The following is a 28000-nucleotide window of genomic DNA, read 5'->3' as shown; positions in this document are numbered from 1 at the left end:
TCCTCCACGGTCGCCATGGCTACCTGCCCCGGAACCTTGGCGTGATGACGCTGGTTTCCGGCGGGATTTTTAGAGTGACGAACAGTTTTGGGCCAAGCGACCATGAGAGGGCCAGAGCTGGGGCCCGAAACTAGCATGGAGGGGGACGTACTGGACACCCTGGAAGCCCTGGGGTGAGTGCTCTCGCGGACCGCTTCCCGGGGAGGTACGCCGGCCTCGCGCGTGGCCGCTGCGGCTCGGGTGCGCGCGCCTTCCGGACCGGGCCGGCGATGTGTGGGGCAGTGCACAGGCCTCTGCGCTCCAGCTCACCCGGACCCGGGGAACGGGGCGGGACCGAGCGGCGGCGGCGGGAGCAGGCCAGGCTGGCGCGGGGCAGGGTCCTGCTGTCCTGCTCATAGCAATCTCCCTGCAGCCGGCCCTCCCCGGGCCTCGGGGGCCTGCTGTGGGGACGGAGAAGCCGCGCGAGCCGCTCCGTACCGCAGTCGCCTCTGGACCGTTGTTGTCGCACGCCACTCAGACTTTGACTTCCTCCGGGCTCTGGAGGTCTCTCTCCAGCTTTTTAAATCGGAGACTCTCTTAGTTGAGTGCAAGCCTCTACGTTTAACCTTCTCTGCTCTTTAATGCACGTTTGAATGGTAGGCAGGGAGAAATGACAGTTTTCAGAGTGATGTTAGCTTTAAAGGATCTACTGTCCGTTGCAGTTTATAATTCTGGGCGCTAGGTGCTATGAGGAGGACCCCAGGGGTCGCGGCGATGGGACGATCTGGACACGCAGTTCTTACTCCCTCCCATCGTGGTTTCCTTCACAGCCCTGCTCCTTTTCCATCTTTGTCTTGTGAACTTCACCCAGCTCCCGGAGAACAGGTGCTGTGCCATGTTTCTTCACTGAGGGATTCCTGGCAACATACTAGAGAGGGGTCTGTCGCAGGGAAGAGTGACTGATGGGGTAAAAGAGTGAAGAAAAAGTTCAAAGGGGGTGCATACATGCAAGCGAAGGGCCAAACGACAGAGGGTTGATAACCTCACGTTGGCGCCTTCTGCACAATCGTGGCTGCCTCCTTGCGTGCAGCTTCTTTTTATGGTAACTGTTCCTAAAGAAGTTTGGAACCTTCTCTCCGCGCTCCCTTGCTTTTGTTCCCTCAAACGTCATTGCTCCTCTAGCGACTGTTACTTTTATTGCCCGCAGGTGATGCGTACTTTGCTGTTACCCAGCATAACAGAACCTTGCATTTATTTGATCTTGAATAAAATGTTTTTTTTTTTAATGAAATATTTCAGGGCCATTTGTACTTCTGTGAAATTCTCTTCTTACCTCACCAGGGATGTAATTATTAAATACTAAGTTAAAGTAGCCAGAAGTGTTTAGGCTCCAGTTTGACTCCCGAGTCCGACCTTTGAAATTTTTGGGATCTTGTAAGTCATTTATAAAATGGGAAGACAATGGTTTTTATCCTTCTTTGATTCGTTAAAGTTGTTCCTACTGTAGCTGTTAAGGGTGAGGTTTGCTGTAATGCTGACATTTACTGAGGAACATTCGTTTACATTCAATATGAGAGGTACAATAGCTTGCACACTTTAGAATTGGCTTTTCCTGGAATGGCCAATGTGGTGACATTTTGATTGTGATTTAACAAATAAAGCTTGCGTGAAAATCAGAGTACGGAGCTAAGCCACACTAGTTAACCATAGAGGCCAGGCAGTGGTGACACACATCTTTAATCTCAGCACTCGGGAGCCACAGGCAGATGGGTCTCTGTGAGTTCAAGGATACCCTGGGCTACATGAGATTGACCCAGTCTAAAAGAGAAACCGAGCCAAGCAGTGGTGGCTCACATCTTTAATCCTGGTACTTGGGAGCCCCACACCTTTAATCTCAGCATGTGAGACAAGAGGAATGTAAGACGGGAGGAGACAGGAGCTCAGAACATTCATTCTTGAGGATTCATAGACATGGGATCTTGCCCCTTTTGGCTTGAGGATATCATAAAGGTAAGAACTAGTGACTGGCCCATCTGCTTCTCTGATCTCTCAGCTTTCACCCCTAATATCTGACTCCGGGTTTTTATTTTTAAGACCAATTAGAGTTTATGCTACAGGCCAAGGACAAGATTTTGAGGTTTGAAGACTCACTTTATGATGACAAAATGTGGAAATGTTACTGATTGTATATGTTGTAACTGAACACTGATCTCCATGAAGATTGTGAAGGATGTATTTTCTATTGTGATGAAACCATTTAGTTTATCAGTGAAAGTGCTTTAGGTTGTCGGGTAAAGAAAGACGTTAATGGAATGACTTAAATAGGACAACTCCTAAAAGGCCAGTGTAGAGCTGCAGCAGGTTACTAAGGAAAAGCACTTAGGAATCAGTTAGCTCTTCCGTGAACTGAGTATCCTCAAGCAGATGATTTCATGCGTCTTTAGTTACAGTGGTCTGGGATTCTACAAACAGTGTGGCTCACCTAGTTGGTTTGGTTGTACACTGCAGCCATGCACATAGCTGATGGAAAGGTTCTGGTCTGGTGTACAGTACCCGCTGTCCACATCATCATCTTCAGAGGGGTATACAGTACCCGCTGTCCACATCATCATCTTCAGAGGGGTATACAGTACTCGCTGTCCACATCATCATCTTCAGAGGGGTATACAGTACCTGCTGTCCACATCATCATCTTCAGAGGGGTGTACAGTACCTGCTGTCCACATCATCATCTTCAGAGGGGTGTACAGTACCTGCTGTCCACGTCATCATCTTCAGAGGGGTATACAGTACCCGCTGTCCACATCATCATCTTCAGAGGGGTGTACAGTACCCGCTGTCCACATCATCATCTTCAGAGGGGTATGATAATGTTGTAGATGTTACAGAGCTTCAGTCTGGGGTGAATCCACTGTTTATTTCAAACATTTATGGAGCATGGCTGTGTCTTGGAATACTGTTCCGAGGAGCCAGTGGTGAGCAAAAGAGACTGGTGCCTGTCTTTACGGAGCTCACAGTTAAGTGCAGAAACATGTGGTTGTCTGTTGATGCACTGTAATAAGTGCTTCAGAGGAGAAAGCAGGGGATATAACAGAGGCTCATTGGTTCGTGCTAGATGCCTGAGGAAAGGACAGTGGAGTCGAAGTAGGAAGGATGAGTAGAAACTGACTCAGTGAGAGTAGCTGGGGAAGGAAGATGCTGTGTTCTGAACGTTAGAGTAGAAGACCTTGAGGAGGCGATGGGGCTGGGAGGCAGAGTGTGAAGAGGACCAGGGCACGCAGCACATACCTTTACAGCTATGTGGTTCATTTTCTCCCTTACCTACCAGTAGGACCTGCCAGGTAATTAGCTGTCTAACTAAAAGTACCTTTGATGGTTTGGGAAAGACGTGCTGCTTAGTGGTAGGGGTGCATTGTGGTATAGAGGTAAGGGCGTTACTGATGATCCTTAGTACCAAGGGTTCATTTCTTCAGTCAGATAGATGCACCACGGAGTCACAGTTGAATAGGGGAGGCAGTGTAGATAGGAGGGAGCAGAAAGTACAGAGGGTGCAGAGGAACCAGTGGCATGGAGGTGGCGGGAGGTCAAAGGACGGTTGTTGGTGAAAGATGACAAAAGAAGCTGGGGAGGTAGGAGGTGTGGCCCGGGAGGGACTTGCCTGAATTCAGGATTTCGGAAGTATAATAGTTCTGGTGGTGGCGAAGTCCAGGGAGAGAGTGACAGACGTGGAGCGGAGAAGGTTGGTAAAAAGGAGGTTAGGGAGCTGAAGGCTTGGGGTGTTAGGTAGGTCTTACTTAGGGGCTTTGGAGAGACACAAGATAATAGTAAGAGCAGGGGTGCAGAAGAATATTGACCACAGCGGTGTTAGATGCACAAGAGGCTTAGAGCCGGGAGCCATAGGAGAAACTGGCCGGAGCTTTAGACAGCAGGGGGAAGGTGTGAGAGCAAGGAGGACAAACCCTAAGGAGCTAAGTGGTAAAGTAGGGGTAGCCTGAGAGGAGGTGGGATTGTAGGGCAGCTGTTTACAGGTTAGAAGGCATGGGCAGCAGAGGGTGGAGAGCTGAACCGGCAGCAGGACCAGTAGGGTGGGTTAATGGCAGGAAAAAGCTTGTATCGCTTAGGCTGATTGGTATTAATAAATTAGGGGGCTGGAAAGATGGCTCAGTTTTTAAGAGCACCGAGTGTTCTTTCAGAAGACCCAAGTTGATTCCCAGCACCCAAATGGGGGCTCACAGCTATTTGTAACTACAGTTCCAAGAGATTTGTGTCCTCTTCTGGCCTCCGGCACCAGGCATTTTTCTACTGCACAGTCATGCAGGCAAAACACCCACACACATGAAATAATAAAATTAAAAAAAAGAAAAAGAAATAGGCCCTGGGTGATGTCTACTTGAGGAAGGTCCACAGCACTCTAAATGATTGCAGCCCAGCCCCAAATTAATAAACTAGGTTATCTATGGGGTGGGAGTCGAGTAGAGATTAGATTCAGATGGCAAACTAGGAACGTGGTGGCTCACACTTGCAGGTCCAGCACTCAGGAGGAGGGGTGGTAGGAGGAATAAGAGCTGGCCTTTGTCTGAAAAAGCCTGGGATAAAACCGGACTCGCTGAACATAGTGGACAATGAGGACTACTGAGAACCCAAGAACAATGGCAATGGGTTTTTGATCCTATTGCATGTACTGGCTTTGTGGGAGCCTAGGCAGTTTGGATGCTCACCTTACTAGACCTGGATGGAGGTGGGTGGTCCTTGGACTTCCCACAGGGCAGGGAACCCTGATTGCTCTTTGTGCTGACGATGGAGGGGGACTTGATTGGGGGAGGGGGAGGGAAATGGGAGGCGGTGGCAGGGAAGAGACAGAAATCTTAAATAAATAAATAGATAGATAGATAGATAGATAGATAGATAGATAGATAGATAGATAGAGTTGATCGTCCTAGACTTCATTGAGTTCAAGGCCAGCTTGACTTATACTCTGAGATTCTGTTTAAAGATAGACAAAACAGGGTAATCTAGATTTGTGCTGATGTACCTCATTTTGTAAGTTAGACTTCAAAACTATATATGCTGTATAATTATACAGCAAGATCATAAGTAAAAGTGAAATGAAAACAAAAGTTCCTAAAAACTAAAGAGCAAAACAAGCTGTATTTATCAAATGATTGATTTGATGAATTGTCTGGGAATGAACTCATTGTATTTTGAATTAAAGATGCTCTCTCTGGTAGAGAAGTGTCTGACTGTATTGTCAGGAAAGTAGGGAACTATTTACAAATTCTGGGGACAAGTCAAAAGACACACTGACCCCGTGACTGCACACCTGCTACCCAGAGAGAACAATTTAAATCTCTGCTACGTCGCCGAGTGCTAAAATCTGAGAGTGTACGATGCCTGAGAAAACCTTAGTTGTAGAATGAGTAAGTATAGAAAATTGGTATCTAATACTGTTGAGGTGATATATAAAGTATTTTGAAAATTTAATGTCTTGACTAATACAACTTGTAGAAATACTTTCAATGATAAAACTATGAAATAAATAATATAGGTTAAGATCTCATAGGTCGTTTTTAACTTTACTTTGTAAACTAGATATTTGCACTTATGCTACTTTTCACTATAGTTTTTACAATTAGGACGATACAAGGCTATTAAGACTGTTTGGTATTGTGTTATTTGTAGTATTTAAATTTTCTAGAAAAATGTGAAAAGGCCAAATACTAGTTACATAGAGTAAGAATAATCAGTAAATTGTACAGCTGTTCCACTCTTCCCTGAAAGCAGCTACGATCACACATCAACATAGGTAATGTCTATATTCTGATAAAATAATGTATAAAGACAAGTAGCAGGGCTTGGCAGAGAGCACTAGAGGCTTCCCCCCCAGAGCAAGTTAGAGAATAAAAAAAAAGTTGAAAAGTAAACAAGAAAAATTAAGAGTTCCTTTTGTCCTTCCCTCTCCTCTCTCCAGCTCCTGCCGTAGCCCACAACCTCACATGGATAGTCTCTTTTTCCTTATTATTATTGTACATATCTCTCTCAATTTACACACTGATTTATGAATACATCCTGCTGAGTCCATTTTTGTTTGTATATAGTTTCAGGGCTGACCACTTTGTATTAGATAGCCAATCAGGGTATTGATCTCTGGGAGAGGCCAAGTCTCTCAATAGTCATTAGTAGACTGTAGTTCTTTGTCTAGGGTGGGGCCCCATGAGATTTTTCTCTCCTGTCCATGAGCATGCCTGATGGTACTGTCTTTTATGTCTGATTTATGCAGTCATTTCTCAGAGAAGCAGTCTGACACAGGGTTCCTTGTGTTCTGACTCTTGTGTTCCGTCTGCCCCTCCTGGTTGATGTTCCTAAGCCAGGATGCTGGAGCTCTCTGCAGATATATCCATCAGGGCTGGGCGCTCCACAGTCCGTTGCTCTTTCTCCCTCTACATTGTGTCCAGTTGTGGTTTTCTATAATGATCTGCATTTGCTGTAGAGGGAAGCTCCATTATCTGGGAATGAGGGCAGGACTTAGAATGTAGTTACGGAATTGTGCTGGAGACTCTAAGACTGTCTCCAACAGACCCCAGCCGGTTAGGTTCACTTAGACAGCTGTAGCTTGTACCTTATGGACATCTTGTCATGCTGTCACTACCGTGGTTCACAGGTGTCGCCACAGGGTAGGACTGTTGATGGCTTCCGTCCCTTGGCAGCTTGTACGGTTCTGTGTGGTACCATGGGAGCTAGTGTAGGAAGGAGGCTTTGGGTTTCAGCTCAAACAATCCAAGTCCTGTGTCCTCAGTGTGCCTTTAGAAGAAGGGGCTTACTCTGAACCTCTGAGAGGTGTCCAAAGGCAATAGCCACAGCCTAATTGTTTGGGGAATCATCTGGCCTCCCCTGGGGCTACAGATCTTAACAGAGTGTTCTCAATAGAAGAAATAAAAATGGTGAGGACATACCCTCCAAAATGTTCATCATCCTTAGCAGTTAGGGAAATGATGAAAACAATTTGAAACTTCCTCTCACCCTCGTTGGAATGGCTAATATCAAAACAATTTTTCTTTATTTTTATAAGTTGTTGTTTCTTCCTTTCTAGGTATAAGGGTCCATTGCTAGAGGAACAGGCGCTCTCCAAGGCAGCAGAAGGTGGACTGTCTTCACCTGAATTTTCGGAGCTCTGCGTTTGGTTAGGCTCTCAAATAAAGTCTTTATGCAACCTGGAAGAAAGCATCACTTCCGCTGGTATTGCTGCCCTGCTCTGCCCACCCTTCCACTCACTAGAGAAGCAAGCGGACAGTGCTCAGACTGTAGTTTATCAGTAGTGCGACCACTGTATAAGGAACAGCCGTTCATGATGAGCCTCAGTACTGGTTATTAAAAGTCTAAATTAAATTTTATAGTAAACTGTAAGCCTTCACTGCCTATCTGGAAAAGGCAGTGTGAACTGGCTGTTATAAAAACTGAAGCTGTTGACTATGACTCAGTTTGAATTAAGTTTTAAAAATATGTATACTCCTCAATTTAAATATTATCCTCAAGTCTTTATCTTAGGACGTGGGTTCACATGGAAATACTGTGATTATAAACCTCTTAGTACCTTAGGCTGCTCTTTTAACTCTTCGGAATCTGGTGCTGGGGTCTTCCTGCCAGGCCCAGTAGAATTTCAGATAGTCTGATAAAGTGAAAAATAAGGAACTATTGGGTATTCGCTGAAGAGAAAAAGTAGCATTCTTTTCCAAAGCTGTTTTTCCCCAATTAATTACTTTCTTTGTCATATATGACAAGAGTTCATTTGAGACAAAATAAAATATCTACATTTAAAGCATGATGCAGGTTCCTCATGATTATAGTAAAGATAGCAGTGAAGCTAAATCCCACGATTACATTCATGATTGGATGTGGAGAAGCAGTGGAGTTGGACAGCTGCCCTGACGCCAGGTCGTGACTATTGCACTGATAGTGCTTTTGAATATTCTGGTTGCTGATACTCAAAATGTCCAGCTTATCTGATTTTATGGACACTCCATTTGGAGAGACTTACGTGAGACTTAAATGTAGAAATATTTCTAATCCTGTGATCATGTCCTTCATGTTCTTAGGCTTAGATGTCACTTTCTGTGCGTAGACATTGCTTGCTTTTAGTGGTTGCCTATCTAAAGATGGAAGTGAAAATCTGGAACTGAATGTAAAGTGGGAGTCAACTGTGATGCATTTTACAGTGGTGGATTATGTGGTAGGCGCTCAGTGAGTACCTATGCCTTCTTTTAAAGGGAGAGATGACTTAGAGAGCTTCCAGCTTGAGATAAGTGGGTTTTTAAAAGAGATGGCCTGTCCATACTCGGTACTCATATCAGGAGATATTAAAGACCGCCTCACGAAGAAGGATGACTGCCTGAAACTTCTGTGTAAGTTATCTTTCCTTGGACGTTCGAATGCGTGTGTTCAGTGTACTCTTGTTATTTTCAGGTCAGAATCTATACTCTTCGGTTACTGAGACATGAGACACCTTACATACAGTGTCTCACATACTGAAGAGGCTTTTGTGTTTGAAAGTATTGCACCGTCTTAAACAGTCTTACACAGACAGCTTAAACTCTGCTAGCATATATTAATACTCACAGTACAGTCAGTAAATCCCCTTGCTTGTGCTTTCTGCTGTATTTTAGCAAGTGTTCCTTTGCCTGACTCATCTCTGATGGCTTATGATGAAATGGCTAACTTCGTCATCTCTGATGTCTGACTTAATTTTTTAAATTCTTTGGGATATTAGGCTATTCTGCAGATCACTGTATCTTCTTTGTAGTGATACACAGTGATTGACTGTTTAGGAATATTTATTGATCACCCACTCTTAAACCAGGAACAGCACTAGGAATACGTCACAGAAAATCAGATAAAATGTAGTTTGTGCCTTCAGGGTTCTTAAGTGAGGTTTGGGAGGTTTGGTAAAAACTCAGACAGATATTGGGGTTCAGCCTGAAGACCAGAAAAGCAAAGCAGCCAGCCACCAGCTTTTTCCCTTGACCTCAGTCTGAAAATGGTGATCCTGCCTCCAGGAAACCTCAGAAAGAGACTGACTGAGAGCTGTCTCGTCCGGTTTTATAATTTTCTCTAGGGCTGGGATTAAAGGCATACACCACCTGGTTTCTATGGCAACTAATGTGGCTGCTGGGATTAAAGGTGTGTGTTAACTCTGCTGGTCTTTAAGGCTGACCAGTGAGGCTGTTTTACTCCCTGATCTTCAGGCAAGCTTTATTAAAATACAAATGAAATATCACTGCGTATATTAATCTGTATTCCTACAGCTGCTCTAAAGGCCCTCGTAGAGCCTTTAGATATTTTATTGAACTTTGTGCTTTTTTTGGAGTTCAGTGAACAATACCTATTTGTCATTGAGGTTTGAGGTGTTCTATATCTACTGTTCTCATTGGTTCTTTGTAAGTTAGTTTTGATTTTGATATTGTTATTATTTACGTAAATTAGTTCAACAGTTTTTTTCAAGAAATTCTCATGCATGTATTAATGTTATTTTTCTGATTTTTTGTTACAGTGTTTTTAAGTACAGAACTTCAAGCTTTACAGATATTACAAAAGAAGAAACATAAAAATTCTCAGTTAGATAAAAACAGTGAAATTTGCCAGGAAGTTCAAGCTGTGTGTGATGCCCTTGGGGTCCCCAAGTCAGACACTTCTGACATTCCACTCCTACTGAGCCAAGTGGAATCAAAGGTATTTTATATGTATAAAATACATAAATATTTTATTCAAAATTCGACTAAATGCTAACATGTCAGTGCTGTATTCTAATTGTGATATAGATTATCAATTTTTAGAGAAACTTATATTTGTTGTAGAGCCCTGGCCTACCATATGGAAAGTCTTGGATGCCTTCCCCAGCACCAAAACAAAAATAGTTCCCCAAAGTTTTATGTGTAAACTTAAGTTTTTGACTTTTGTTTAATATACATATAATTTAATTTGTAATTAATATTCAAGAATCATATCTTAATGAGTGAGTCCTAAGACTATGCCAGAGTTTTCTATGACAAAAATTGCTTTTCAAATTTAAGGATTGCTGTCTTAGCTAGGTCTGTAATACAGTGTAATAGAAGAAGTGGTTATTTTGCAAGGTGAAGGACACTCACCTCCCCACACCCATGGGATGCTGCACTCTGCTTTCTTTGCCAGAGAGCAAACGTACTCTCTTGATTGTTAGTAAATGTGTATGGTATAGCAAATGAATAAATAAGCACAGATAGGGTAGTTATAAGGAACTATAATCTTGTCCCTCCTGCATCTTCTCTTATTGTGCCATCTGGGCTGTTTACCTAAAGCAGCTTCCTGTGCCATTCAGTTCCTATCAGAAGAAAAATTTCTGTAGTTTATTTTTTCTACACATGCTCATTCAAGATACTCTGTTATGATTGAGAAAGACACTTTTTACTTTCTAACTCAAGCTGTTCAGTAATGTGACAGCAAATCCCTGTCACTTACTGTTTTGAATATTTACATGTTGTGATAATAATTCACAGTGTGGTAGACCTGATGTCTGAGTGTAACGAGTCTTCCTCTTTCCTGCCAGGCATTTCCTAAATAATGACCTGGAAACATTGTTAATTATGAAAGCTTGGCTTGAGCTTAGGCTTGTTTCTGACTAGCTCTTATAACATAAATTAACCCATTTCTAGTCATCTATGTTCTGTTGCATACCGCCCATTCTGCTTCTGTGTCTCCTGGAATCTCTAGTGCATCATAGATTCATCTCCTACTTCCTCTCTCTCTACCTGGAAGTCCTGCCTATACCTTCTGCCTAGCTATTGGCTGTTTAGCTCTCCATTAAACCAATCACAGCAGTATATCTTCACACAGTGTACTAATATCCCACAACATTTGAGAGTAGGCAGTTAGCTCCCAGAGCTCTTAAAGAAACATTACTGCTTCTGATTATCTGCTATGGTTGTTATATAATAAGACACCAAACCACTCTCTAGTTTGGAGGGTGAACCCAACTTAGAATGTTACTCTGCAGTCAGTTTCTTCAGGCAAAATTCCTATTATTGCAATGACCTATGATGATACTAAAGAAAAAGCAGTTGTCTTATATCCTGTTTTCAGAATAAAAATGATCCCCTAAATCAGTAGCTTTGTAAAAAGTAATTGAAATGTTTATGTCAGGCATGTAATAGGGAAGCTTTTCCCATGTTGTCTTGTAGAGCAGTGAAGTGTCAGCTAAGTAAAAATTCCAATATTTATTTGAGAGAAATTGAGGAACTTGTTAAATGTCCTGGTTCTCTCTTGAGAGTGGACCAGGAAGTAAAGAGTACCATCTTGAGAAGACACTGCACAGTGATTGCCCACACACCATTTTAACACTGGATCTCTGTACACTTCCTTACTCTGACAAGAGTGCTCTGTGGTTTGAATGAATGTAGCCGGCTCCTTTTGTGCACCAGGACTTGGCACTGCCATGACCCGCTTTCCTGCTAGGTGAAGGTGTGTTTTAGTGGTATCACTTTAGCATGGTTATTATTTGCTGTTCAAAACAGCACATCAAATAAGAATAAGATGGTTTTAAATGATTCTGTATGCATATTTTTTGTAATCTTTTTTATATTTGCTTTCAGGTGAAGGATATTCTCTCGAAAGTCCAGAAAAACCATGTGGGAAAACCACTGCTAAAGGTTGATTTAAGTTCAGAACAGGCAGTAAGTGTTCCTTTTACTAATTATATAATTAAATCAAAGCATAACTGTACCAGCTCTGTAGACCAGGCTGGCCTTGAACTCACAGAGATCCACCCGCCTCCCAAGTGCTGAGATTAAAGGCTTGTGCCACCACAGCCTGGTTCGTTTTTAAAGTTTTTGTTACTTTAAGGAAATACTCGAGGCAGGCTACCCCGAGACTTATCCCACAGCTTAAAAGACTCAAAGTCTAAACTGCAAGGTGCCAGCTCTAGCAAGGACCACCTTTGGCTCTGTCACTTCCTGATGGATGGCAAGGCTGGTGTGTGTGCATGAGGGAGACACCAGATGAAAAGTCCCAAGGCTCGCATCCCAAAGTCCCTTTTCAGGGTCATATCTCGGTGGACCTAAAACTTGTCCCTGAGCCCCATTTCACACAGGCTGTCTGTACCCTTCCTCTTCCTTCTCAACCCCTGCCCCCTCGCAGACCAGACCTCCAACACAGGAACCTGTGAGGGGACAAGCAGCATCCAGTCCATTCTGCACTGGTGTCCTTTCGTAAATGGACATTTAGTGTTTTGGAGAATTAGGTCACAGATAATCATAACACTTTAGTTAAGTTATTAATTTAAAATATCTATTAGGAAGAGTGTTTTTAGTGGCAATATATTAGCAGAGCTGTGATTTGAAAAGGGTAGTTTGTGAGGCCAGCAAGACAGACAGTTTTTGGCCTATTACTTCCTTAATATGCGCTGCTTAGCAAGCTGATGTTTTGCTTAAATACATATATATCTAATGAAAGATAAGCTTCTTTACTAGCTTCTGAACACCATAAGTGTTTTATCATTAAATGTTATTTAAATATTTTTCCATAGTCTCACAGGATATAAAATGATCATTAAGTATAGTATTATTTAAAGTACAGTAATTTTCAGATGTCTTCTCTGAGCAGAATCAAAGAGTCTAATCTTGTGGTTTCATCCTCAAATCCTCTAGGAAAAATTGGAAAGGATTAATGATGCTCTTTGCTGTGAATATGAATGCCGCCGGCGGATGTTAATGAAACGGTTGGATGTGACCGTGCAGTCTTTTGGGTGGTCGGATAGAGCAAAGGTGAGGCTGCTTTCCCCCTGGTTTCCTGTAGGTGGCAGTGTGGGGCAGCTCCTGCTGCTCTCTCTTCTTTAATTCTGTTCTGGGCCACATGTCAGCTAACCACTGCTCTTACATACAGTGATTATAGGCTCTTCTAGGTTCATGTTTGCTGATGACAGTGTTCCCTGACTTTCATCTTTGTTTTTAACTTGCATGGCTTGATTTATGTTAGTGTGAAATGAGTATTTCTTTGAGCTGACTGAGATAGAGACAGTGAGTAACTAATGAGAAAACAGAGTAGAAGCAGGTTTAGGTGGTACTGATGCTGGAATAGGTTTCTTGAGTTTCTTAGGCTGGGTGATTGTGGCATGTCTTCTCATTGAAGAGAACTGCAGGATGGAGCTATTCTAACTAGAAGCTTTCCAGAATCTTTGAATCTTTACCTGGTGTCAGTCTGGGGTCTCTCTGTTCCTCCCCCAATCATTAGAACTTTCCAGACAGTAAATAGGGCCGCCATAAGACCTTCATTCTTTGAAGGATGCTGTCCTGAGCTCTGTGATGGTCACTATATGGCAGCCATTGGTTGCCACTGTTTGTCTGGCAGTTGTTAGTCCACACCCTTCAGAGGGTGAATCTGGCATCAGTTACTCACTTTGACCACAAGTGGAGTTCCGACATTACATCGTTACTGTTATTTGGACAGCTGAGCAGTTCTTCCTGTGTTGTGTCACTTGGCATCATACGCTACTATGTTTGATGTTCCTCAAGGTTGATATTCTAGAAGCTTGGTTCCCACCATGGTGGTGGCCGTGGAGTCTCGTGGAAGATAGGCATCTGCCCTCCTGAGTGGTCTAATCCTGGTCTTGAGCTTTGGTCTCACAGGAATGAGTTAGTGGACTGTTTAAAGTGCAGCTGTCATGAACTTGACTCCTAACACAGTCTTTCTCTTTCCACATCTTCTCTCTATTTCACTAGTTCTCCTCTGACCTTTAGTATTCCTTGCCTTCTGCAGGACTTGGGATTGGCCGCTGGTTGCCCTTCAGGAGCCTTGTACCATTAGGTTACTGATTACTGCCCTTCAGATGTTTTGTTGTCAGAGGACTGACTTTTCAACCCAAAGGTGCTGAGAGGTTGTGTTCTCATTGTCAGTTATCACTAGGAATTTAAATTTTTCCTGTATTTCTTATATGACCCACTGCTAATTTAAAAATTATTGCTTAGTCTCCAGATATTTTTGTGTTTTTCTTGATGATTTCTAATTTTATTACACCGTCTTCTAATCGGACATAAGGGATTATCTCTCTCTCTCTCTCTCTCTCTCTCTCTCGCTTGATTCTGTTTTCTTTTGTATTTGCAGAGATTTGGGTTTGTGTCCTATGAGAGGATTGATTTTAGAAAAAGTTCTATCTGATGCTGAAGAAAAATATTTCTTCTCTGTTAGGTGGAATATTCTGTATACATCTGTTATTCCTAGTTGATCCATACTGAATTTTAGATCTGAATTTCTTTAGTTGCTTCCAGTTTAGAAGATCCATCTAAATACAAGAGTGTAGGGGGCTGGAGAGATGGCTCAGTGGTTAAGAGCATTGCCTGCTCTTCCAAAGGTCCTGAGTTCAATTCCCAGCAACCACATGGTGGCTCACAACCATCTGTAATGGGGTCTGGTGCCCTCTTCTGGCCTGCAGACATACACACAGACAGAATATTGTACACACACATAATAAATAAATATTAAAATAAATAAATAAATAAATACAAGAGTGTAGTGTTGAAACCCCCCTCCTCCAGTATTGTGTCAGGACTTAGATGGCCTTTTATGCCCTTCAGTGTTTGTATAAAATTAGGGGCTCTAATAGATCCAGTGTATAAATGTTTACAATTACTGCATCTTTGTGATAAATTGTCATCTTTATTAATATGTAATGCCCTTTTTATGTCTTCTAATTAGTCTTGGTTTGTATTGTGGAATATTGTTTGCACTGTAAAGCTGTGTCTCTGTCCAAGACACCTTCTGATTGGCTTAATAAAGAAATGGCCAATAGTTAGGCAGAAGAGACTAGGTGGGACTTCCAGAAGAGAGGGGACTCTGGGAAAAGGAGAGGTAGGGATGCCATGTGGCAGAATGTAAATTAATAGAGGCAATAATAAGTTATAAGAGCTAGTTGGAAAAAAGCCTGAGCTCAGGCCGAGCTTTCAGAAGTCTGTGTCCTTATTCGCTGACCAGAGGTCCTGGTGAGAAAGCACGACCACAGGTTTGAGGTTTACGTGCTCTGCTATAAGGATAACTATGCCTGCTTGTTTACAGTTTCCATTTGCTTGGGGATTTGTTTTCCACTTTGTCATCTCTGCTACCTAAGTGTTAGTTGCAGATAATAGATAGCTGGTTCTTTTAATCTAGTCTGTTAGTCTATTTCTATTTAGTGAATGGTGAATTGAGGCCATTTCCATTTTAGTTTATTATAGACAGGGCTTACTATTTCCTATGCATTTTCTTGGTGATATTCTGTTTTGCTGAATTATTGGTATCTCTTTTCCTTCTTCTGTGTTAGTTTCAAGGGTTTGCTGAGTTGCTGTGTTGGATATGGTTGTTTCTTTCCCAGCTCAGGTTTGCTTATCTGAACTTCCCATGGAGTATCCACTTTCATGTATTCATATTAAGGAGACAGGCAGATGGCCTCCCTCCCTCCATTCCTCCCTCCCTCTTTCCCTTCCTCCCTTCCTCCCTCCCTCCTTCCCTCCCTTCTTTCCAGTACTCTATTAAGAATTTTCTACAATGCTGGATTGTTGTGAATTGCCTTGGAATATCCTTATTGTTCCACCAGTTTTGGAAGATGGCTTTGCTGGGTATAGCATTCTTGGTTCATAGTTGTTTACTTTCCGAGCTTGAATTAGTTAATTCCAAGCTCTTCTGACTTTTATGGTTGCTGATGGAAAGTCTGAAGTAATTCTGATATTTCTGCCTTTATGTGTGAGTTGATGTTTTCCTGTGCTCTTGGGGTTATTTCTCTACATTGTATTTGACGTTCTGACTGTGACATGTTGGAGTTTCATCTCTGGTCATGTTTGAAGTTTTGTGCACATCTTGTGTTTGTATACTGTTTCTTTCTCTAAGTTTGGGGAGTTTTCTGCTGTAGCTTCAATAAATAGTCTGTTTGTTTCATTTCATTTTAACTCTGAACTTCTCTCCAGGCTTTTTGGAAATTTTATTTATGCTCCTTAACATTTTCCTTCTTATATCTGTTTATGTTTTTATCTCAGCTTTGTCCTCTGTCCCTGAACCATGATCTGCTGTTGGTCTTGTCTATTGATGCTTTCAGATGTGGCTTTGATTTGGGTAACTATCCCCAAGTATCCGTCTCTTTCTTTTTCAGCATTTCAATCTCCTTGATGAACTTTTCCTTCATAATTTGAATGTCTACCTCTAATTTTACTGACTGTCATTCATTTTAGAGACTGTCTTGTTGAGGTCTTGGATAGATTTTCTTACTTTGTTCATCTGTTTCTTTGAACCTTTATGACCATTAATTCTTTGAAAAGTCTGAATCATTTCTCAGATACTCAGCTATCTATCTGTAGCTTTGAATTACCTCATAGGTGTGTTGGTCGGATGGAGATGGGCCATGGATGGTGGCTGTGTCATAGTCTTTGTGTTTCTATGCTGTATTGTCCATCTGTTGGAATGGGCTTGTCCTCTTCCTCCAGTTCATTTGAATGTGTTAGATTCCGTGATTCTTCCTAGAGCAGTGGTTCTCAACCTTCCTAATCTTGCGACCCTTTAATCCAGTTCCTCATGCTGTGGTGACCCCTAGCCATAAATTTTTTTGTTGCTACTTCATAACTGTAATTTTGCAGCTTTTGTGAATTGTAATATAGATATCTGATATACAGAATATCTGTTATGTGACCCCTGTGAAAGGCTTGTTCAACCCCCAAAGGGGTTGAGATCCACAGGTTGAGAGCTGCTGTCCTAGATGGATGTCTCTGAGCTGTGAGTTCGGTTCTGGGGACTGGTGGAGCTTGGTGCTGACTGTCAGATGCAAGCTCTGACATGATTTCCATCTTGGCTGTACAGCACAGGACCAAGGGTGGAGCTGCGCACTAAGTCTGGAGACTTGGTCTGCCCTTTGAGTCTATGAGCCCAGTAGGGGCAAGATAGCAAATGTCAGACTACCCAAGTCTGTGTACTATGAGCTGTGGCTAGAGTCCAGGGCTTGAGTAAGCTCTGGAACCATGGAAATACTGGTGTTCAGTCCTGTGGGGAGCACTGCAGAAGTTAAACCTCACAACCACACTAACCTTAAAGACTGCTGGAGCCAAAGCTCAGACCCTACATGGGTCTTGAGGCTGCTGCAGCTGGGAACTTGGTCCCGTGGTGCTCCCAGGTCCTTCTGGAGTATCCTTCCCAGGCACTCTCTGGACCCACTGGAGCAGAAGGCCTGCACCCATGGAGTTTTCTGGTCCATGGGAGCTAGAGACCTGGATGCACAGTGCTCTCTGATCTTCAGGAACTGGAGGCCTGGGTGCATGGTGCTCTCTCTCAGGGTCTTTTTGAAGGCTGTATTAAATTTAGCTTATAATTTTACAACTCACTTAGCTCTAATTTTATATCTCTTCCTATATTTGACATCAGCAATTTTTCTATATAATTTTTATAACTTTCATAATTTACTGTAAATTTTAGTGTATATGGTAGATTCCTAAAATGGTATTTGCTATGTGAAAGGTTATTAGTTTTAATAATTAGAGCTTCTGTACACCGATAAATACTGTCTTCACCAACTTTCTTGCTAACTTGATGGATAAAAAGTTTAACTTACTAATTTGTTTCTTCTTATCAGGAAAATTGTTTTCCATAGCCTCGTTAGTCATTTGAATTTCCTGTTTTCTATTTGTGTCTTGATGCTGCTTCCTGTGTCTTCTGGTTTCCTTTTGATTGAACTCTTGTTAAGAAAGTTCACATATCACAGATATTTCCTCGATTTTCTGATGATTCTGTTTTAGACCCTTTGACGTATGATATATGGAAACTTTAGTCTGTACAGTGTGATAGGTTTTAAAGTTTAAGATAAAACAGCTCTACTCTCTGGGATGTCTTTTGGTGAACGTGTGCCTCCCCGCTGATGTCATCACCGATGTTCTGCCGAGTATCCATCGGCACGTGCCACACCGTGGAAAATGATCTTTCCTTTCTGCTCATTAATCTGCAATGTTTCTCGGGTTGTTTTCACATTCATCTATTTATTTATGAGACTCCAGCCATTTTCTGTCTTGCTTCATCAATCTTCTTTTTCTTCAGAGTTTCAGTTAATCAGGTGAGGCAGTGGATGTCCTGTGTGTTGTGTTCAGGGCGCTTTTCCTGCGTTAGCATGTGGTGCAACTGGGATTTCTCACTGTGTTTTAGGGACTGAAGTTTCCTCTCCCTCCCCCCGCCCCCGTGGATCCATCTATCCTTCGTATTCTTGTAACTTAAGAAAGCTGCAGATGGAGTGATAAATGAACATTTCTGGATTAAAAAACTCCTAAGTTGAAAGCAGTGTAGCACATTTAATTAGAGTAATTGTTAGCTCTAAAAATGATAAATTCAGCTGGGTGTAGTGGTCATGCCTTTAATCCTGGCAGGACCACCAGGGCTACCCAGAGAAACCCTGTCTTGAAGTCTTGAAAAAGAAAAAACAAAAACAAAGAAAAAGATAAATTCATATTATATATTAGTATATGGTAGGATTCTTTAAAAATACTTTAAGTCATTCTTCCATATTTAGGTTCTGGATTAACCTTAGACTTAGATTTTTTTGTTGTTGTTGTTTATTTTCTTGTCTTAAAACCATTTCCATTAGGACTACTGTTGATCAAAATGTGTAAGTTAAACTGAAGGACACTGACAACAACAGCATCCCCTCCAGACATTTAATAGTCCTTGCCATTTCTTCAAGTTTGGCTGTTGTTTCTGTAAGACTTATTACCCATTTTATAATGTGTTAACATGAGTAGTATCATTTTTTTCTGGTTGTTTGTATTATTTTTTCTACTTATTTGACTTTATCCATTGCATTGCGTATTGGGATGCTTTCTCTCTTCTCTATTCCCTTGCTTATATATTACGAATTCTCTTTCTAAAGATTATGATTGCCACTGCTTTTCATTCGGATTCACTGTGCCGATTTCCCTCTCTCTCCATCACGTAGGCAAAAACAGATAACATAGCAAGAATTTACCAGCCCAAGCGATATGCTTTGTCGCCCAAGACAACGGTTACGTTGGCACATCTGCTTGCTGCCCGTGAAGATCTGTCCAAGATCATCAGGACAAGCAGTGGCATCAGCCGGGAGAAGACGGCATGTGCCATCAATAAGGTCAGTTTTCTTTCAGCTTTTGTAGTCGTGAAGTCAGTCAACGCTTTCTGACTCTGAGGAGTTGAGAAGGGCTTTTATAGTAGCTTTATCAAGTATTTGCTTTATCCATCTGACTAGTAAGAATCTTCAGGAATTGTTACCACCACTTATTGGATTTACTAATTAAAATCTCTGTGGTGTCTGTTTCAACTCTTATGACAGTGGTCTTCATGAAGTTGAAGATGTCTGTGATTTTGACTGTGTAATGGCAGAACACTAGACAAATCCAAAATGTCACCGTCAGCTTGAGTAGAAAGGTTTCTGTGTCTATTAGAGCATCCAGGGGAGATTTGACTAAAGAAGAACAACAAAATAATAATCAAAAGCAGTAGGACAGGTAGTTTATTTGAGATAGGATTCTTTGCCAAAGGCATTTGGTTTGCTGTCCCCCTCCTCTCCTGTATGCTAGGCAAGTACTCGACCAAACCCACGTCGCTGTCCAATGGTTGTTTAAAGTCAGTCTTTTCCATGTTTTTACTCTATAGTTTATTTGTGAGCTATTTTGGGACAGCATCTCTATGAATTTGGCAGAAGTTATATGAGAATAATAGCTAAGAAAGATTGGTGAAAATGTGTAGCACAATAAAAACAAAAGTTTGGTGTTGTGTGTGTGCGTGCACGGGCATGCGCGCGCGCGCGTGTGTGTGTGTGTGTGTGTGTGTGTGTGTGTATAATTTGGTAATTAGGACATTATTGCTGAGAGGTAAAGATTCATATGTGAAAGTTTGTTGCATAATGAGAATTATTATTATCATTATTATTAGTAGTAATAGTAGTAGTAGGTTACTATGTAACCCTGGCTGACCTGGAACTCATGCAGACTAGGCTGACCTTGAACTCATGGAAACTGGCATGCTTCTGGCTCCCATGTCCTGGGATGAAAAGCCTATGCCACCATATCTGTGACAAACTTCTATGCACTTTAAAGTAATTTTTAAAATTTATAATATAATTAAATCAACCCCTTACCTTTCTTCCCTCCAATCTCCCCCATGCAGCACCTCCCTCCCACACTCCTCCTCTAGTGCTTAAACCCTTGTGCGCGCGCTCTCTCTCTCTCTCTCTCTCTCTCTCTCTCTCTCTCTCTCAAATTCATGACCTTTTTCTGTGGGTTTAATTAGAGATGACGTTGCAATCTAGCTGATTGTTTGGCTGCTTTGATTGAGAGGTGAATGTTTTTGTCTTGTCTCCCGGAAACTGTTGGAGTCCCCTTGGCTGTGCCCCTCTGGCAAGGTTGATACTTGCCATAGTTACCTATAATCTTTCCCTCTGCCAGGAGCGTGCAGCATAACTTATGTCTGCCGACGGGTGGAAGCTTCAACTCTCCCTAGTTTATCCTTCCAGGTGTTGCTAAAAGCTTGGCTAGGGGAATTGGTGTCTTTATGCATGCTCTCCCTCAGAAGGGTTCAATAGTCCTCATTCAAAGTACTTGGAGAGAAATGCTTGTATTTTAAATGATGTTTAATAAAAATTTAATTTAAAATTTTAATTAATTAATTTTTGGTTTTCTTTTTCGAGAAAGGGTTTCTCTGTAGCTTTGGAGCCTGTCCCGGAACTAGCTCTTGTAGACCAGGCTGGCCTCGAACTCACAGAGATCCGCCTGCCTCTGCCTCCCGAGTGCTGGGATTAAAGGCACCACCACCGCTCAACTTTAAATTAAATCTTTTTAAAAAATAGATTTAAATTATGTGTGTGTGTGTGTGTGTGTGTGTGTGTGTATACTTCCACCCGTCGGCAGACATAAGCTATGCTGCATGCTCATGGCAGAGTGAAAGATTATAGGTTCATACACACACATACACACACACACACACACACAATATTTGCTTGTTTAAATGATCTTAGGATGAGACCAGTGTTAAAACACAGAATTTGTTTTGTGTATACCTTATACACATAGTTTGAGGGTAATTTTTTGTGTGCCTGTGCTTCTGTGCAAACCATGATGTCATTTGTAGATTATTTTTCCTTGTGCCATCAAGTTGGTGCTGAAAAGTTTTAAATTATGAAGCATTTCATGTCTTGGATTTAGAGTTAGGTTATCTATGCTGTAATATTATAGTAGGTAGATTACTGATATTAAGTTTCCTCAAAGAAAGGAGTAGTTCAGGAGAATCCTTCTCTCTGTGTCACTTGTTATGTGACAGACTTTGTCTGGGGAGACTGTCCCCAGGTTCGGAGCCCCGACAGATCAAAGTGCAGATGCCACCATGTCCACCCAGTGAGTTACTTACAGGAATATGGATGAGGAGTAGAAATGCCTCAGACAGCGCCATCACCACAGCCCACCCCAGCATGGCTGACAGACAGCTCACAAAAGCTGGGAACCTGGAGCTCACTGCGTAGCTTACAGGCAGCTCAGCAGGTGGCAGTTTGAGCCTCCCCTTCCAACACTTCCGCTGGGCTTCATTTCTTTCTTTCTTTCTTTTTTTTTTTTTAAAAAATTATTTATTATGTATACGATATTCTGTCTGTGTGTATGACTGCAGGCCAGAAGAGGGCACCAGATCTCATTACAGATGGCTGTGAGCCACCATGTGGTTGCTGGGAATTGAACTCAGGACCTTTGGAAGAACAGGCAATGCTCTTAACCTCTGAGCCATCTCTCCAGCCCCAAGGCTTCATTTCTTCATGCAGTGCTGCTGGCCTCTGCTTCTTCCGGACAGTGGACAGCGCGTCTTGTCTCAGAATGGGCTTTGCAGCTCTGCTCCTCTGAGAGAGATGCTCAGCATTCTGTTGTGTTCACATATTCCTAGGGAAGGAGAGACCTAGTGAATCTGGTCAGTTTTAGGGACTTCTTGAAGTTACTTTGAGTTGTTGACTTCCTGTGTTAATGAGCTTCCTGCAGGATGGAATGTTTCCTTCTGGGAGGAAACTGCTACAGAACATAACTGGGTCTGTTGTTCCATTCAAAGGGGGCTGCATGCTATGTAGTCTTTATTCACTGATGAACTAACATGTGTCAGAGGAGTGCAGACTTATTGGATAACCCATTGCCGAACAGACCCTTGTGGAAAGTCAAAGTTGTATAAATAAATGGATATGAAGTTGACTAACGTAGGTTTTATGATTTGTGTCTTAAAAACATTTTGCTAGCCGGGCGGTGGTGGCGCACGCCTTTAATCCCAGCACTCGGGAGGCAGAGGCAGGCAGATCTCTGTGAGTTCGAGACCAGCCTGGTCTACAAGAGCTAGTGCCAGGACAGGCTCCAAAGCCACAGAGAAACCCTGTCTCAAAAAACAAACAAACAAACAAACAAACAAAAACATTTTGCTAAAATAGTTCTTCATGTGACGCCATGTTTGTCATAAATTTTGTTTAACAAATTTAAATGAGAAAAAATTAACAAGACTTTAACTGTAGGGAATACTGCTTTAATTTGTTTAAAAATACTACTGTACTCTGAGGAATATGTCAACATCACACATATTTTCAGCATTAATTCATACACATTCATCCCTTATATGTTCAAAGATTTGGCTTCTTTATTTAGAAATAATAACCTTAATATTCTCTGAAATCTTTATGTAAATTTAACGTTGAAAAACAGAAACCTAATGAGAACTCTTTTTTCACACAGGTGCTTATGGGGAGGGTGCCTGACAGGGGAGGACGGCCGAATGAAATTGAACCACCACCCCCTGAAATGCCCCCTTGGCAGAAGAGACAAGAAGGCGGAGGGAGGGGTGGCTGGGGTGGTGGAGGTGGAGGTGGTGGCAGAGGAGGTGGTGGGGGTGGAAGAGGTGGATGGGGTGGGGGTGGGGGAGGAGGGTGGGGAGGAGGTGGGGGAGGGGGAGGAGGGTGGGGAGGAGGGGGTGGAGGGGGAGGCGGCAGAGGAGGTTTCCAAGGCAGGGGAGATTATGGTGGGAGGGGAGATTATGGTGGAAGAGGGGGCTATGGCGGGAGAGGGGGCTATGGTGGGGGAGGTGGAGGAGGTGGTGGGTACAGAAGATACTAAGACTGCAGCTGTTAGAGCCCTGCTTCCTACTAGATACTATGTAGAGATAGTGTTCTGAGGAACGTACTTGAACGTCCCCTGAGGTAGAGCATGGTGGTGTCTCTGAGGATGGCGTTCGTGAATGTAGAAGGCCATTTTACACCACCAGGTGAGCCTGCAGCACGATGCTTTCCATGTTTTCTGTACTAAGCATGCTGTGTCTTTTTAAAGAGAAAAAACCCACAAACTATTTTTAAAAATTAAATATTTATTACCAGCAACTTGGAAAATGGAATGTATTTTATTGTCATGATTGATTTTAGACTGTAAACTGGTATTTTGTTCAGGATTGAAACACAAATGGCCCCACCTGTAACAGAAAGGAACCCAGACTCTTGTCTTGTTTGTATTCCTGTGGATCTGTCCTATATTGTTAATTCTATTTTACAAAACAGAGAAAGTGTCTAATGTTTGTGCTCAGTAGGCAGTTGTCATTTTTTTTAATAGAATGAAATTCCTCTGGTTAGGTTTTTATTAAATTTCTGTTAACTGAAGCCAAAGTCTTCTTTATTTCACTATTTATATGTGACTTATTTTCCAGCTGGATATGAAACCTGTGTGGTTGGCAGAATAGCTAATTTAAAGATTGTGAGAACCAAAGATGACGGGTAACTACAATGAAACAGTGTTTTCTGGACATGGGTCAGTTACACATCTGAATTCGTAGAGTTATCTATGCAAGATGAAGCCAGACAAATCCCAGCATGGACAGAGAGGTGGTCGTGAAGCCGTACCCCTAGCTGAGGAGCTGTTGGCAATTGATTGCTGCTGGAGGAGGGCGAGCCAGTCTCCTCCAGGGATGTGGGCAGGAGAGCTGTCGGTGCTCTGGTAGATGTACTAAACCTGCCCATGGGGGCAGCACTAAGTGGACTCAGTTAAAGAACAGTGACACAGATAGAAGCACATGAAGTTGAGGAGAAAAAGCATGTGGAATGGGGGGTAGGAGAGGGATTGTAGGGGGTGTGTGGATTTAATCAAAACACACCAAATGCATGTGTGAAATTCTCAAAGAAAAAATAATATCAAAACTACTTTAAAGGAACAAAGATACATACTGATTTTACTTGATGCTATGAAAAATAATGTGTTCCTAATAAGTACCCTTGCTTTAGATATTAAGTTCTGAGAGGCAGGCTGTGTCAGAGGGAAACACCAACTTCGGGGTGGCTGCATGTGATTTGATAGCTGGAGCAGTCAAAGGCTTGGCTCCCAGGAGCTGTGAATCCACATTCTCTGAGTCAGCTCACCCACTCCCCTGTCAACGGGGTCAGCTCTATTGTGCTGCCCAGGAGAGGAGCAGGGCCTGCTGTCCTAAGTGCTGCAGGGGTGAAGGACTGGGACAGGTCCCCTGTTTGCCACAGGTGTCACAGAGCAAGGAGGGGGCGACTTTCTCTCGCCCTCACCACCACATGGCCAGTTCTTCCACACATACCCTTGGGGTTGGCTCACACAATGCCCCCATCAGCAGGGCCAGCTCTACTGTGCTGCCCTGGGGTGCAGGCCCTGTTCTCCCGGGTGCTGCAACCATTGACAGTTGATGGGCAGGGGCAGCTTTTCCACTTTAATGACCTCAGGGCCAGCTCCCCACCTGCCGCAGGTGGCAAGGGGGAGGGGAGGACATCTCTTGCTCATGCCACTGTGTGGCAGATGAGGGGGCAGACCAGATCTCTCATGTTTACATTCTTGGGGCCAGCTCACCTGCACCCCTATCAATAGGGTCAGCTCTGAGGTGCTGCCCAGGTGAGGTTCAGGGCCTGCTCTCCCATTCGCTGCTGCTGGTGAGGGGCTGGGTCAGGTTCCCTGCTTGTCACAGGTTTCAAGGCATCTTTCCCTCACCTATGCCACCATATGGCAGGCAAGGGGGGTAGGGCCAGCTCTCCTACTCTCACATCCTCGGGGTGGTCTTGTCCCTGCCCCCTCATCAGAGTCAGCTCTATTGTGCTGCCCAGGCGAGGCGCAGGACCCTCTTTCCACAGTGCTGCACCTGGCGATGGGCAGGGCCAATTCTCCCTAGTGTTACAGCCTGTGGGGCTGGGCCAATTCTGTGTAGCCCTGTTCTCTCGGCCTGCAGTGGTCACAGGAGCCATGGACGTCAACACAGACTGTGATTGCCGCAGGACCACAAACCCAGGCCTGGGCATCACCAATGCCCTGGATGGGGCAAGCAAACCACCCACCTTAGCCCGCTCCTCATTGCCTTCACCTCTTCAGATCTGCCTCTGTCCGCAGGACATGAACCACTCTGTCTCTTTCTCTCTCCCGTACCCCGCCAAATATTTGTTGACCATAATTGAGCCTGCCCTGGACAGGCATGTAGGTCTCCTGCTCAGTTGTCATGGCTAGTAGGGTTTTCTCTCCAGTTAAACTTGACTTTGTGTTGTACAGATCCACCCAGAGCTGTGTCTCCTAGGGCTTCTAATCCAGTGTGGTGGACAGTGGAAGTGTTCCAGCATGGCTGCTCATGCTTGTAAACTCTCAGTGTAGGCTCCAGGCCACAGCTGTCGATAGCAACCAACTTATTATCTGGGGACAACACACAGCTGGCTTTTGATTGGCAAGTATGTACTATTTTATCATATAGTAAGCTCCGCGATAAAATTTAAAATAATCTTCAACGTGCAAAAGTTAATACTGTGTGTGCCGCAGTCATGGACATGTGCTTTCCAGGCAACCTTTTGAAGAATGGGGGACAGAAAAACTGTGTTGTCACTTGGAAACTTAGGAGTTTTTGTGTCTGTGGTTAATGTTTTTTTTTTTCCCATTTGTGGCAATTGAAGCAAAAGTCTTTCCATAACTAAGAAAATACATATGTCAGTATCTGAATTCTGAAAAGCAAAACATTATAAAATATATATGAATAAGATAGTGTGGAATAGACAAAGTTGAACATTTTCTCATTCCTTTTATTATGAGCATGAGTTGCTGACAGTAAGGGGCGATTCACAACTAATATTTACTTATTTGGGAAAGGCTCTTGCTATGCAGCCTAGGCTGTTCTTAAACTTAACTCTCAAGCTTGGCATCCTCCTGCCTCAGCCTCCTGAGTGCTGGGATTACAGGCCTGTATCACCATATCTGTTCTTTACTTTTAACCCTAAAGATTTATGTAAATATGACAGACACTAGTTTATTTCTATTATGCCTTTTCATTCTCTCTGTGAGTGCTGTTGGGGTTGTTCCGGCAACCATCGGCAGTCTTTCTTCAATCAGGTACTTCTGAAATCACAGGGGAGTGGAGCCAGCTCTGTGTACCCAGCCTGTGAGCTTTGCACAAGGAGAAGCTCTGTCTGCAGCCTAATAACTTAGGCAGAGTTATTATGAGGGTCTTTGTAGACTGTTTGCTATTCGACCCCTGTGCTGGCAAGTAGGGTGACTTGGGGTGTGTACAGCGGAAGGTCATCACATGAGATAGTCATAAATGAATTGACTTCGTGGGGACTGATGACGGATGGCATTTCGCTGCTCCCTAAAACCTGACGCCTTTCTGGATACTTGCTCTTTGTTTCTGGTTTTTTTTTTTTTTAATTTCATGTTTTTTCTACTTTTACACTTTTTTGCCTCTTTTTTTTTCCCCCTATGTCTTTGCCCAGCTGTGGCACTTATGAGCACCTTTGGACATGATCTTACTAGAAACTTCTGAATTAAATTCGTAACTGGGCTTTCCTCTGGGCTGAGAACATCAGTGCTGCCCGACCCCATGAACTGTTGTCAAAGGGAAGCCGCTGTTTCGCTGTTTCCTTGTACTCTGTAGATTTAGAAAAACTTGTCTCATTAAAAAGAAAATTCATAACATCTAATTCAGAAACATTAACCAGTACTTGTGGCCAACAGCGTACATAATGTCAAAGGGCTTTATAGCCAGAAAATGTCCTGAGCGGTGTTTGGTCCATTTACTACATGAGGAAGACAGAGCTTGCAGTGAGATCTGCAGATTGAGGATGAGGGTGGATAAGAAGAATTTTCACTTTTCCTTCAGGGTCAGCTTTTCAAAGTGATTTCATTATTTCATATGAAATATTAAGTCCCCCTCCCCCAGAAATCTTTTTAGTAGAATGGAGTGGTTTTGCTCTGAATTACAGTAAAACTTCAAACGAAATGCACAAAGTTAAGAAACCAAGAGCTTTGAGTTACAGGGATCCAAATATCTTTTATCATATAAATATTAGACACAGAAAACGTACAATAGGTATCAAAAATTTTACAGTCTGTACATTGTTTTCTTGCGGCTTTTACATTATACATCTTTAGACAGAATTGTGATCAGTAAGGAGGTGAGTCAGTCAACAGAGAAGATGAGAAGTGTCGTCACTATTACTGACAGGATTGGTCCTTGTTTTGGCAGACACGTACGTGTCTGCCCGAACATTTCAAGCAGTATGGTAAACAAAACTTTGTGTGATAAGCTGAACTTTGTTCCCAGTTGTATCAGGATATCCCACCCGCTCCTACAGTTCTGTAGGAGCAGTACCAATGCAGACTCCCGTCCTACAGCTCTGCAGGAGCAGTACCAATGCAGACTCCAGTCCTACAGCTCTGCAGGAGCAGTGCCCATGCAGACTCCAGTCCTACAGTTCTGCAGGAGCAGTACCAATGCAGACTCCAAGCATCTTTTATCTGTGCTGGACTGTAAGAATCTGTGATGGACGTACTGCCTCCTCCTGTCTTTTCTGTCAGTTCATGCTAGGACCACCTAGCCATGATTGAGGCCCTCTGAATTCCTATGTTACAGGTTATTTACATTAAAAACTCCCTGGGAGATCTTTTGGAGGATAAGGAATAAGAAAAATAGAGTGTCTAAAAAAATTGGGCTATGCACTTGTGCATAGCAGAGGAAAGTTTTCATAGTGAACAATATAAATGTTGAGATC

General features: G+C 42.9%; 1 protein-coding gene across 1 annotated transcript; it reads left to right on the top strand.

Moving 5' to 3' along the window:
- Positions 1–23: 23 nt before the first annotated feature.
- Positions 24–23626, top strand: Fam98b (family with sequence similarity 98 member B). The gene is made up of 8 exons (XM_050134384.1): positions 24–173; positions 7067–7212; positions 8241–8375; positions 9521–9699; positions 11595–11675; positions 12648–12764; positions 18929–19096; positions 22716–23626. Exons 1-8 carry the CDS (start codon positions 103–105, stop codon positions 23091–23093), a joined length of 1275 nt encoding a protein of 424 aa, XP_049990341.1. The 5' UTR covers positions 24–102; the 3' UTR covers positions 23094–23626.
- Positions 23627–28000: the final 4374 nt, after the last annotated feature.

Source organism: Alexandromys fortis, unplaced genomic scaffold, assembly GCF_014885135.2.
Source record: "Alexandromys fortis isolate MF-2015 unplaced genomic scaffold, M_Fortis_MF-2015_v1.1 scaffold_6, whole genome shotgun sequence".
Classification (NCBI taxonomy): domain Eukaryota; kingdom Metazoa; phylum Chordata; class Mammalia; order Rodentia; family Cricetidae; genus Alexandromys; species Alexandromys fortis.
This window is presented reverse-complemented; position numbering and strand designations above follow the sequence as displayed.